Source organism: Sphaerodactylus townsendi, unplaced genomic scaffold, assembly GCF_021028975.2.
Source record: "Sphaerodactylus townsendi isolate TG3544 unplaced genomic scaffold, MPM_Stown_v2.3 scaffold_802, whole genome shotgun sequence".
NCBI classification, from domain to species: Eukaryota; Metazoa; Chordata; class Lepidosauria; order Squamata; family Sphaerodactylidae; genus Sphaerodactylus; species Sphaerodactylus townsendi.
In genome coordinates, this window is record NW_025951026.1 from 1 (window position 1) to 12,167 (window position 12,167).

Here is a 12,167-nt window from a genome sequence, read left to right on the forward strand (position 1 = left end):
GACAGACAGACAGACAGACAGACAGACAGACAGACAGACAGACAGACTATCTATCTATCTATCTATCTATCTATCTATCTATCTATCTATCTATCTATCTATCTATCTATCTATCTATCTATCTATCTATCTATCTATATACACATACATACACACACACACACACACACATATATATATATATATACAGAGTGAGAGAGAGAGAGAGAGAGATCCCCTTCCGCACATGCAGAATGATGCACTTTCAATGCACTTTGCAGCTGTGCGGAATAACAAAATCCACTTTCAAACCATTGTGAAAGTGGATTGAAAGTGCATTATTCTGCATGTGCGGAAGGGGCCTAAGATTTTCAAGGCAAGGGGTGTTCAGAGGTGGTTTGCTGTTGCTTTCTTATGCACAATAATCCTCGCATCCAAATACTAACCGGGGTTGACTCTGCTTAGCTTCCGAGCTCAGAGGCTATCCAGGTCAAGGTGAGCCCTCATAAAGTGCCTTCAAAATACCTTTCCTTGTGTCCTTCTTGTAATCTTTACAACAGTCTTGTAAAGTATGCCTGCGTTATTGCAGATGGGGGTAGACTCTGAGAGCCCGTAGGGAGTTCACAGGAAAGCACGGGTTTCCTGCTTCAGGGATATTTAAAGAAATTTATAGAATGAGCCAGAGACGGTATCTAATTTACAAAAGGGAAAAGAACCTGTCTAGCTCTAGTGCAAACTTAAAAACACTATTTTTCATGAAAATGATTAACACATTCCTATAACAGAACCACAACTCTTAATCAACAACAAAGTCTACATATTATAAATAACAACAACAACGAAACAATGAATAATACACACCCAGGGGATCCCAAAGACAATAATATCAAGCCTCTGTAATAAAGGTGTCACTTTCAAAGAGATCTGCTAATGGTGTAGATGTGAAGGATACCAATGTCTGATGCCTGCAAGTACTTAACTTCTGTGGATAAATTTCTTTGTTGTTGTTATTTATAATATGTAAGTGGTGGGATCCAAAAATTTTAGTAACAGGTTCTCATGGTGATGGGATTCAAACTGCGGCGTAGCGCCAATGGGGCGGGGCAGGGCATGATGGGGGCGTGGCCAGGCATTCCGGGGGTGGGGCATTCCTGGGCGGGACTGTGGCAAGGACGCAGCCGCTGCGCCGGTCCTTGGGCGGGAAACGAATGCACGCAGGTGCAGGCTGCCGCGCACGCCGGTGCACCTCCTGCTAGACTGCTTCAAGTGCTGCGCGCTACTGCTGAGAGGAGGGGCATAACTAAGGCAAAAATCACGGGGCAAAATCACCCATTAGTAACCCCCTCTCGGCACACACAAATAGTTAGTAACCTACTCTCGGGAACCTGTGAGAACCTGCTGGATCCCACTTCTGTGTAGATGTGAAGGATACCAATGTCTGATGCCTGCAAGTACTTAACTTCTGTGGATGAATTTCTTTGTTGTTGTTATTTATAATATGTATACTTTGCTGTTAATTAAGAGTTGTGGTTCTGTTATAGAAATGTGGTCATCATTTTCATGAAAACTGGAGTTTTCAATTTCACAATAGAGCCAGACGGGCTCTTTTCCCTTCTGTATAGTTTAAGAAATTTCCTGCACTTCTCATTTAAAGGGGCGTGGTTGACAGACACGTGCCTGCAGTGCGTAGGTGGTGTCAAAGGCCACAGCCTGGAGTGTGTGTGTGTGTGTGTGTGTGTCTGGTGGAGATTGACAGGTGTTGCCGTGGATTGCCTGACTGGTGCCCCCGGCGCCCTTTTTCGTAGCTTGGGTGACGACTGTCAAACCAGAAAAGGAACTTGCTGAGCTGGCTTATTTCAGCTCGGTTTCTGCCTCCCAAAGTTCACTCGCAGATAAAGCAAACCTCCACGCTTCTCAGTTGACTGACCTGCCCTGCGCTGTGTTTTGAAAACAAACCAGAGCCTCAGTAACCCTCTCCTCCCCAAATTCTGCCCTCTCCCTGCACCACTTCCAAACCTTCCCGATTTTCCCCGGAGTTACCAGCAAGGTGTTGGAGTTAAGAGCAGATGGACTCTAATCTGCAGAGCCGGGTTTGATTTCCCATTCTCCCAGATGAAGCAGCAAACTCTGGGGAACTGGATTTTGTTTCCCCGTTCCCCCGCATGAAATCTGCTGGGTGATTTTGGGCTCGTCACAGTCCTCTCAGAACTCTCTCAGCCCCACCTCCCTCCCAAGGTGTCTGTTGTGGGGAGGGGAAGGGAAAGGGGTTTGCAAGCCGCTTGGAGACTCCTTACAGGAGAGAAAGGCGTGGTATAAATCCAAACTCCTCTTCTTCTTCTACTCTTCTTAAGTAAGCTGATAGAATTATTAGTTGTAAGGAAGAAGAAATGTCAGCTCAATGCCTGGCAGCTGTGAAAAAGGCAAACTCTACGCTGGGGATGATTAGAAAAGGAGTTGAGAATAAAACTGCAAGGATTGTCATGCCCTTATATAAAGCCGTGGTGCGACCGCACTTGGAGTCCTGTGTCCAGTTCTGGTCGCCACATCTCAAAAAGGATATCGAAGAGATAGAAAAAGTGCAGAGAAGGGCAACGAGGATGATTGAGGGACTGGAGCACCTTCCTGATGAGGAGAGGCTGCAGCGTTTGGGACTCTTTAGTTTGGAGAGGAGACGTCTCAGGGGGGATATGATTGAAGTCTTTAAAATTATGCATGGGGCAGAAAATGTTGACAGAGAGAACTTTTTCTCTCTTTCTCACAATACTAGAACCAGGGGGCATTCATTGAAAATGCTGGGGGGAAGAATTAGGACTAATAAAAGGAAACGCTTCTTCACACAACATGTGATTGGTGTTTGGAATATGCTGCCACAGGAGGTGGTGATGGCCACTAACCTGGATAGCTTTAAAAAGGGCTTGGACAGATTTATGAAGTCGATCTCTGGCTACCAATCTTGATCCTTCTTGATCTCAGATTGCAAAGACCTTAGCAGACCAGGTGATCAGGAGCAGCTGCAGCCGCAGAAGGCCATTGCTTTCCCATCCTGCATGTGAGCTCCCAAAGGCACCTGGTGGGCCACTGCGAGTAGCAGAGAGCTGGACTAGATGGACTCTGGTCTGATCCAGCTGGCTTATTCTTATGTTCTAATGAAAACAGAAGGCTAGAAGCCGCAGGACTTTGCATGTTGTGTACCTCTTGCCTTTCATCAAAGCAAACATTTACGAAACGGTCTTCAAGCAACGCTATTCAAGACAGCCAATCTTTACTGGTTGCTCCTCAATAAATGCTACTCTCAGCCTTTAGTTTGCAAGGCCTGAGTAAAGCTGTCAAGGGCAGGACATTTGGGAGGTCATTAATTCATATCATCGTGGTCCGCCTTAAGTGGCTCGATGGCACACAACGCACAGCGCACACCTTGTTGTGGGTTTCTGTCTCCTGGCAAAGTTAAACTCTGCCACCTTTTGAGCTACACAGAACTCCATGCCGAGAAAAGCTCACTTGGTAGTGAGCTGGCTAATATTAAAGATGCCTTCTTTTGTGCGGTGTGAATATGGGAGAGGGTCTTTGTCTCAGAACTCCTGTCTTTCGGAACGGTGGTCTAGCGGCTGCCGTTCTGTTTTGCTTTACCTTCATGGCTTTGGATGGGTTGCTAGCCCAGAATGAAATGTTGCCACTACAACCACCCCCGAGCAGTGGCTTGTGTGGGCAGAACAGCGGATGAGGCCTGGACTCAGGTTGGCCTGCGGAGCTGACAAATTGCCAAGACAGTAACAAATGGCTGTTTGGCCTGCTTTTCTGCTTTTAATTGGCTGAAGCCCAAAAACATGGTTCAGTCGACCACTCGGGTCCACAGGTCACGTTACTTCTAAAAGCACAGGAGCATGGGTTAGTGGAAAAAGTTGGCTGCCCCAAGGGCTTGGTGAGCTGTGCTTTAAGCTGAGGCTCATTCCGCACATGCAGAATAATGCACTTTCAAACTGCTTTCAGTGCTCTTTGAAGCTGTGCGGAATAACAAAATCCACTTGCAAACAGTTGTGAAAGCGGTTTGAAAACGCATTATTTTGCGGGTGCGGAAGGGGCCTTAGAAAGAATAAATCGGGGCGGCATTAAGTATCGTGGTTTGGCAAAGAAACAAAGAAGGCAACAAGATTGCAAAAAGCCCAGCACTTCTGCAGGAAGAAGAAGAAGAAGAAGAAGAAGAAGAAGAAGAAGAAGAAGAAGAAGAAGAAGAAGAAGAAGAAGAAGAAGAAGAAGAAGAAGAAGAGGAGTTTGGATTTATATCCCCCCTTTCTCTCCTGCAGGAGACTCAAAGGGGCTGACAATCTCCTTGCCCTTCCCCCCTCACAACAAACACCCTGTGAGGTAGGTGGGGCTGAGAGAGCTCCGAGAAGCTGTGACTAGCCCAAGGTCACCCAGCTGGCGAGTGTGGGAGTGTACAGGCTACTCTGAATTCCCCAGATAAGCCTCCACAGCTCAGGCGGCAGAGCTGGGAATCAAACCCGGTTCCTCCAGATTAGATGCACGAGCTCTTAACCTCCTACGCCACTGCTGCTCTAGGAAGAAAGAAAGAATATAACCTGATTGATGCCCTAAAGTTTCTTAAAAAAACAAAAACAAATAGGGGTATATGATGCTGCTTGCTCACAGTCAGGTAGGCAACCTCTGAAAATCTAAAAACAAAGCATCCATGAAGAGAAGCTTAGGGAGCTGGGGATGTTTAGTCTGGAGAAGCAAAGGTTAAGGGGGGACATGATAGCCATGTTTCAATATTTGAAGGGATGCCATGTCGAAGAGGGAGCAAGCTTGTTTTCTGCTGCCTCAGAGACTAGGCCCAGGAGTCATGGGTTCAAGGTGCAGGAAAAGAGATTCCACCTAAACATCAAAAAGAACTTCCTGACTGTCAGGGCTGTTCGACAGTGGGATTCACTGCCTCGGAGAGTTGTGGAGTCATCTTCTTTGGAGGTTTTTAAACAGAGGCTGGATGAATATATGCTGGGGGCAAAGGTGGGATCCAGCAGGTTCTCACAGGTTCCCGAGAGTAGGTGACTAATTGTTTGTGTCTACCGAGAGGGGGCTACTAATTGGTGATTTTGCCACGTCATTTTTGCCTTAGTTACGCCCCTCCCCTCCGCAGTAGCGCGCAGAACTTGAAGCAGTCTAGCAGGAGGTCCACCGGCATGCGTGGCAGCCTGCGCCTGCGTGCATTCGTTTCCCGCACAAGGACCGGTGCAGCGGCTGCATCCTTGCCACAGCCCCGCTCAGGAATACCCCGCCCCCGGAATGCCTGGCCACGCCCCCATCGTGCCCCGCCCAGCCCCATTGGCGCTATGCCACAGTTTGAATCCCGCCACCATGGGAACCTGTTACTAAAATTTTTGGATCCCACCACTGGTCGGGGGTACTTTGATTGTGTGTTTCTGCATTGCAGGGGGTTGGACTTGATGGCCTCTGGGGTCTCTTCCAACTCTATGATTCTATGATTCAAATTTAAGCCCCGCCCGCAGCCAATGACGCAGAGATGGGAGGGGGGGGGTTGAATGCCTTTTGTTGTTCGCCAAGTCACAGGCACTGTCCAATAAGACCCAGCAAGCAGCAATTCTTTCTACTCTTTCTCTTTTAAGGAACGTCTGGATTTATGACTCTGGATGTGGTTGTCTGGGACAACGTTTATGGAGGAGGCAACTCAGAAAGGTGAGTCTCTTGGGGGTGGGAGGCAGACGTGGGAACTATGAAGATCTTGCTGGTTGCTTTTCAAGAGGTGTTGGAATAAGCGACTTCTGCATGCCTGGACACTGAGGGGGTGCTGTGTATCTCACTCTAACTGGGATGTTGCCTCTCTTGTTTGCCCTCCTTGTCTGGGTCAGGAGGCCGCCCACTAACTTCCTTTCTCCCCCATGCTGGTTTCACTTCTGTACTAGCCTTTGACCCGAGCGCATGGTCAATGGCAGCCTGCCACAGTGGGGCTTTCCCACCGTAGCATCCTCTCACCTGCACCCACGTGCAGGGGGCATCCATTGAAAATGCTGGGGGGAAAAATTAGGACTAATAAAAGGAAACACTTCTTCACGCAACGTGTGATGGGTGTTTGGAATATGCTGCCACAGGAGGTGGTGATGGCCACTAACCTGGATAGCTTTAAAAAGGGCTTGGACAGATTTATGGAGGAGAAGTCGATCTCTGGCTACCCAATCTTGATCCTCCTTGATCTCAGATTGCAAATGCCTTAGCAGACCAGGTACTCAGGAGCAGCAGCAGCAGAAGGCCATTGCTTTCACATCCTGCACGTGAGCTCCCAAAGGCACCTGGTGGGCCACTGCGAGTAGCAGAGTGCTGGACTAGATGGACTCTGGTCTGATCCAGTAGGCTCTTTCTTATGTTCTTAAGGCCATTGCTTTCACATCCTGCATGTGAGCTCCCAAAGGCACCTGGTGGGCCACTGCGAGTAGCAGAGTGCTGGACTAGATGGACTCTGGTCTGATCCAGTAGGCTCTTTCTTATGTTCTTAAGGCCATTGCTTTCACATCCTGCAGGTGAGCTCCCAAAGGCACCTGGTGGGCCACTGCGAGTAGCAGAGTGCTGGACTAGATGGACTCTGATCTGATCCAGCAGGCTCTTTCTTATGTTCTTAAGGCCATTGCTTTCACATCCTGCATGTGAGCTCCCAAAGGCACCTGGTGGGCCACTGCGAGTAGCAGAGTGCTGGACTAGATGGACTCTGGTCTGATCCAGTAGGCTCTTTCTTATGTTCTTAAGGCCATTGCTTTCACATCCTGCAGGTGAGCTCCCAAAGGCACCTGGTGGGCCATTGCGAGTAGCAGAATGCTGGACTAGATGGACTCCGGTCTGATCCAGCAGGCTAGTTCTTATGTTCTTATGTTCTTATGTGATGCCGCGTTAGTTGTGCCCACTTGTCGTAGGGAAAGTAATCTCTTTAGACTAGGGTTTCTTTCTATCTTCCTTTTTCCTGGAACAAAGCTGTGAACTGGAGATGCTTGAATGAATGTAAGTTTTACCTTTTACATCTATCTCTTGGGAAGTTTCTATAAACTGCACTCACACACACACTACTGGGCAGATCCATGACTCTAAACTAAACTAAATCTAACAAGGGGATCCAACGGGTCTCCTCTGTGTCAAGGCGCCATATGCCAGGATATTTTTTTTGTGCCGACCTTATTGAACTGAACGGGAGCTGCGTGAGCTCTTGTGAACTTACAGCCGAATGAGATGTTTATTTTATTTATTATTTTGGCTCCTGCTCTCCTGGCTTTCCAAAAATTATATGTCTCAAAACTCTCACGTCGCAAATCAGGCTGACAGCTCGATAAACAGATAGTATAATTGGGGTGCTGTGTGGTTTCCGGGCTGTCTGGCCGTGTTCTAGCAGCATTCTCTCCTGACGTTTCGCCTGCATCTGTGGCTGGCATCTTCAGAGGATCTGATGGTAGGAATGGAAAGCAAGTGGAGTATATATACTGTGAGGTCAAAAAGTGAGGCCCTCTGAATAGAGTAGCCTGGCATGTGAGTCACAGAGAAGTCTGTAGCCTGGGAGTAACAATGAAGATAGCAAGACAGCACCCCAGATATTCCGGCCGTGAAAGCCTTCGACAATACATTGGATATGTTGTTTCTGTCTTGTGTCTGTGTGCGTGTACTGTCAAATAACAGCTGACTTTTCTTGACCTCATAGGATGTTCAAGGCAAGAGATATTCTGAGGTGGTTTGCCATCACGCACCTCCTTGTCGCAACCCTGGTAATCACTGGAGGTCACCTATCCACATTCTCACAGGAGCTGACACTTCTTATACACTGCCTCAGAGTGTGGTGGAGTCTCCTCCTTTGGAGGTTTTTAAGCAGAGGCTAGTTGGCCATCTGTCAGGGGTGCTTTGATTGTGACTTCCTACATGGCAGGGGGTTGTTGGCCCCTTGGGGTCTCTTCCAACTCTATGGTTCTATGATTATGAAGAACTTCCTGACAGTCAGGGCTGTTCGACAGTGGAATGCACCTCCTTGGAGTGTGGTGGAGTCTCCTTCTTTGAAGGTTTTTAAACAGAAGCTGGATGGCCATCTGTCAGGAGTGCTTTGATTGTGTGTTCCTGCATTGCAGGGGGTTGGACTTGATGGCCCTTGGGGGTCTCTTCCAACTCTATGATTCTATGATTATGAAGAACTTCCTGACAGTCAGGGCTGCTCGACAGGGGAATACACTGCCTTGGAGTGTGGCGGAGTCTCCTTCTTTGGAGGTTTTTAAACAGAAGCTGGATGGCCATCTGTCAGGAGTGCTTTGATTGTGTGTTTCTGCATGACAGGGGGTTGGACCGGATAACTTTTATGGTCTCTTCCTACTCTATGATTCTATGATTTGTTTCTGAGATCTGACGAGATCAGGCCGGTCTGGGGTTATCCAGGTACGGGCTTCCTCCCTCTCACTCTCTCTACACCCAGACCTTTCATCTGTATCTACATCTCCTAGTTTAAACCCTTTTTCCGTGACATAGTGAAGAATACCTACCACTGCCGCAAAGTAGATTGGCATCAGCGGGTGGCATGCCAGGAAGAAATCATACAACCGCACCACATGTCTGAAGTCAGAGAGGACGTGTCCAAACCAGGTGATCAGCCAGCTGAGAGCGAAAATGGTCCCCACTTCAGCCCTAGGGGGAAAGAAATACAGAATAACATTTAACACAGACCCCACCCCCCTCCACTCAGCCGATACACTCAGTGCTCTGGACTTCTGAGAAAGTCCATCACTTCTTCAGAGGCAAGAGGCCATATATATGTCATGCCAGCTTGCATTTGATTGTTTAAAGCAAGGCTCCCAAGTTTGTTGAACTTGTGGGCATTTTGGGAATTCTGAGGAAAGTCAACAGCACTGCGAAATGGTTGCCTGGGGAGGGGGGAAATCACAATATGCCTCCCAGAAGGACAATGTGGCCAATCACAGAACACTGAGAAGTTCCACAGAAACGTGCAAAGTTTGCAAGCCAAGTAAACGCCGATGATGGAGGAGGCTATTTCCGAATGGGTGCTCTCTGCTGTTTGATTTGGATAAGAGATCCGGGGGCGGGGCGGGGGGGGGGTATGGATACTGGGAGCCACACTGGCAGGCACCAGGGTCCTTAAAGGCACCACTCTAGGGACCAGTGGTTTAAAGGAAAAGTAAACGGACAATTGGTGACGGTTGAGACTTCAGGCCTTAGTCAAATCAGAGTGTGGCCACGGTTAAACATTAGTTCCAAGGGGTAGCTGTATTTTTCTGCAGTAAAACCGTTAGAACCGCAGTTGGAAGAGACCCCGGGAACTGATGACGTGGGATGCTTGTATGGACAGTTTCTGCCCCATCCCTGAAGGGCTCTCAAACGCAAAAGATACTTTCGAACTCAGAAGTGCTGGGGGAAACAGAGGTTTTTGTTCTGCACGCTGAAGGTGAAACGAATTGCAATAGAACTACAGGGAAGTGCATTTTTGGTTAAACATTAAGGATACTTCCTGATTTTACGAGAAATTCAAGAACAGACAAAACACATAAAGGGGTTTGTAGCACCTCCTTCTTGGCAGGTTTTCAAGGGTGAAAAGAAGCCAGAAATGCTTTAGAAACTTTCCATGTCAGGAGTCCTCCCAATTCTATTTATAGAGGATACTGATATGGACAAGAATGGGGCACCTAAATATATTACTATTTAATTTTTTTTTAAATGTTACCAGAAGGTCATTTGTATGCATTATACAATTTGAAATTTAATAAACATAATAATATATACATAAAAAGAAAAGAATGGGGCACCTAAAAGAATCAGAAAGTGTTTCACAGTTTTTGATTCCGCAGTCAAAACTGTGGAGGGGAAAACCTAGAAACCACGGTTCAGCCAACAGTCCTGGGAAAACACACCAGGATCTATTCTCTGACCATATCTGAGCCAGAGGAGTCTGACACAGTCTCTGTGGGAGGTGGTGAAAACACAACTGTTTCAAAATACAGCTGCAGGGAAGATGACTAATATGGATGGAAGGAACACTTTAAAAATACTCTAAGGGCTTTGCTGAGTTCCAGTTTGTCTTCAGACACAACTCATAGTGTTATGAGGAGCGGCAGTGGCGCAGTGGTTAAGAGCAGGTGCGTTCTAATCCGGGGGAACCGAGTTTGATTCCCCGCTCTGCCGCCTGAGTTGTGGAGGCTTATCTGGGGAATTCAGATTAGCCTGTGCACTCCCACACACGCCAGCTGGGTGACCTTGGGCTAGTCACAGCTTCTCGGAGCTCTCTCAGCCCCACCCACCTCACAGGATGTTTGTTGCGAGGGAGGAGGGCAAGGAGATTGTAAGCCCCTTTGAGTCTCCTACAGGAGAGAAAAGGGGGATATAAATCCAAACTCCTCCTCCTCCTCTTCTTCTTCTTCTTCTTCTTCTCTTTAAAAAAACTTTTGATTTTTATTATATTCTTTAAGTAGTGTAAATCCAATCAAAAAACTGATAGATTAAGGTAGCTGGTTCTCCGCTTTTTTCCTACCTTAAGGAATCTCAAAATGGCTAACAACCACAGTCCTTTCCCCTCCCCACAACACACAACTTGTGAAGTGGTGGGGCTGAGAGAGTTTGGAGAGAACTGTGACTGGCCCGAGGACACCCGGCAGGCCTTGTGTGGAACAGCAGGGAATCGAACCCAGTTCTCCAGAGCTCTTAACCACTACACCAGTGGGCTCTCATCCTGGTGATGTATAAATGCTCTAAGTCAACAGAAATATGCAACAGACTGGCACATGATTAAATAAAAGATGGAGCATTGTGGGGTTTCCGGGCTGTATGGCCGTGTTCCAGTAGCGTTTTCTCCTGACATTCCGCCTGCATCTGTGGCTGGCATCTTCAGAGGATCCTATGAAGATGCCAGCCACAGATGCAGGAGGAATGTCAGGAGAAAATGCTACTGGAACACGGCCAAACAGCCCGGAAACCCAAAACACCCCAGTGATTCTGGCCATGATAGCCTTTGACAATACAAATAAAAGAGGCTCCACATACCTCTGCATGAAGTCGTGCAATTCCGGATTCACCTGGTCGATAATGGGCATCAAATAGTTTAGGATGTGCTTGGTGTTGTCCATTGTTGGATCCATGAAATCCCTGCCGGGCAACACAGGTGGAATGAAGCATATAAATATGCAATAGGGATAAAGCCGCAGGTGCAGCCAGCCGCCTGTCTCCAGGTACTGCAGACAACAAAGTGCTAACCATACCACAAACAAGGAGTCTTCTATGCTGGATTGTCCAGGAAAAAGAGGGTAGCCCGAGCTCAGGAGAATTCTGAGCAAAAGCATTTCAGGGACTTGCATGTCTTGAACGCAAAGAAGGCTGTTGCCACAGAGAGTGGATTGAACGGCTAACACGCAGATTGAAAGGGTAAATGGTAAAGGTTTATTATTTTATTTCATTTTTTATTTATAATTTATATACCGCCTACCCTTGAAGGGCTCTGGGCGGTGTACAGCAGAAAAAACATAACAACCAAAAAGAGCACGATCAGAAAATATAAATATAAAACGGCTCTACATATTAAGATAACTAAACCAGAGGTGGGATCCAGCAGGTTCTCACAGGTTCCCGAGAGTAGGTTACTCATTATTTGTGTGTGCCGAGAGGGGGTTACTAATGGGTGATTTTGCCACGTGATTTTTGCCTTAGTTACGCCCCTCCTCTCAGCAGTAGCGTGCAGAACTTGAAGCAGTCTAGCAGGAGGTGCACTGCCGTGTGTGGCAGCCTGCGCCTGCGTGCATTCGTTTCCCGCCCAAGGACCAGCGCAGCAGCTGCATCCTTGCCACAGCTCCGCCCAGGAATGCCCCGTCCCCGGAATGCCTGGCCACGCCCCCGTCATGCCTCGCCCAGCCCCATTGGCGCTACACCACAGTTTGAATCCCACCACCATGGGAACCTGTTACTAAAATGTTTGGATCCCACCACTGAACTAAACCCAGTTAAAAATGCAGCATACAAGATATCATAGATAGCGGTCAACAATCTAAAAACCCACCCCTGGAGAGGGGAATGGAGGGTCCCATAGATGCAATAGGGACCACCTAAAATTGGATGGATGGATGGATGGATGGATGGATGGATGGATGGATGGATGGATGGATGGATGGATGGATGGATGGATGGATGGATGGATGGATGGATGGATGGATGGATGGATG

The 12,167-nt window shown here is 47.7% G+C and overlaps 1 protein-coding gene across 1 annotated transcript; it reads right to left on the reverse strand.

Annotated features, from left to right (window-relative positions):
- Positions 1 to 7,363: 7,363 nt before the first annotated feature.
- On the reverse strand, positions 7,364 to 11,166 carry LOC125425572 (TBC1 domain family member 20-like). Its single transcript, XM_048483151.1, has 3 exons — positions 10,999 to 11,166; positions 8,493 to 8,634; positions 7,364 to 7,417 (listed from the first exon to the last, which is right to left on the reverse strand). Exons 1-3 carry the CDS (start codon positions 11,091 to 11,093, stop codon positions 7,409 to 7,411), a joined length of 246 nt encoding a protein of 81 aa, XP_048339108.1. The 5' UTR covers positions 11,094 to 11,166; the 3' UTR covers positions 7,364 to 7,408.
- Positions 11,167 to 12,167: the final 1,001 nt, after the last annotated feature.

Bases quoted from the DNA above. Each gene is read 5' to 3' on its own strand.
- LOC125425572 (XM_048483151.1), bottom strand. From the start codon at position 11,093: ATGGATCCAACAATGGACAACACCAAGCACATCCTAAACTATTTGATG. The intron at 8,635-10,998 runs GTATGTGGAGCC...CTTTCCCCCTAG, and splicing joins TTGCACGACTTCATGCAGAG to GGCTGAAGTGGGGACCATTT.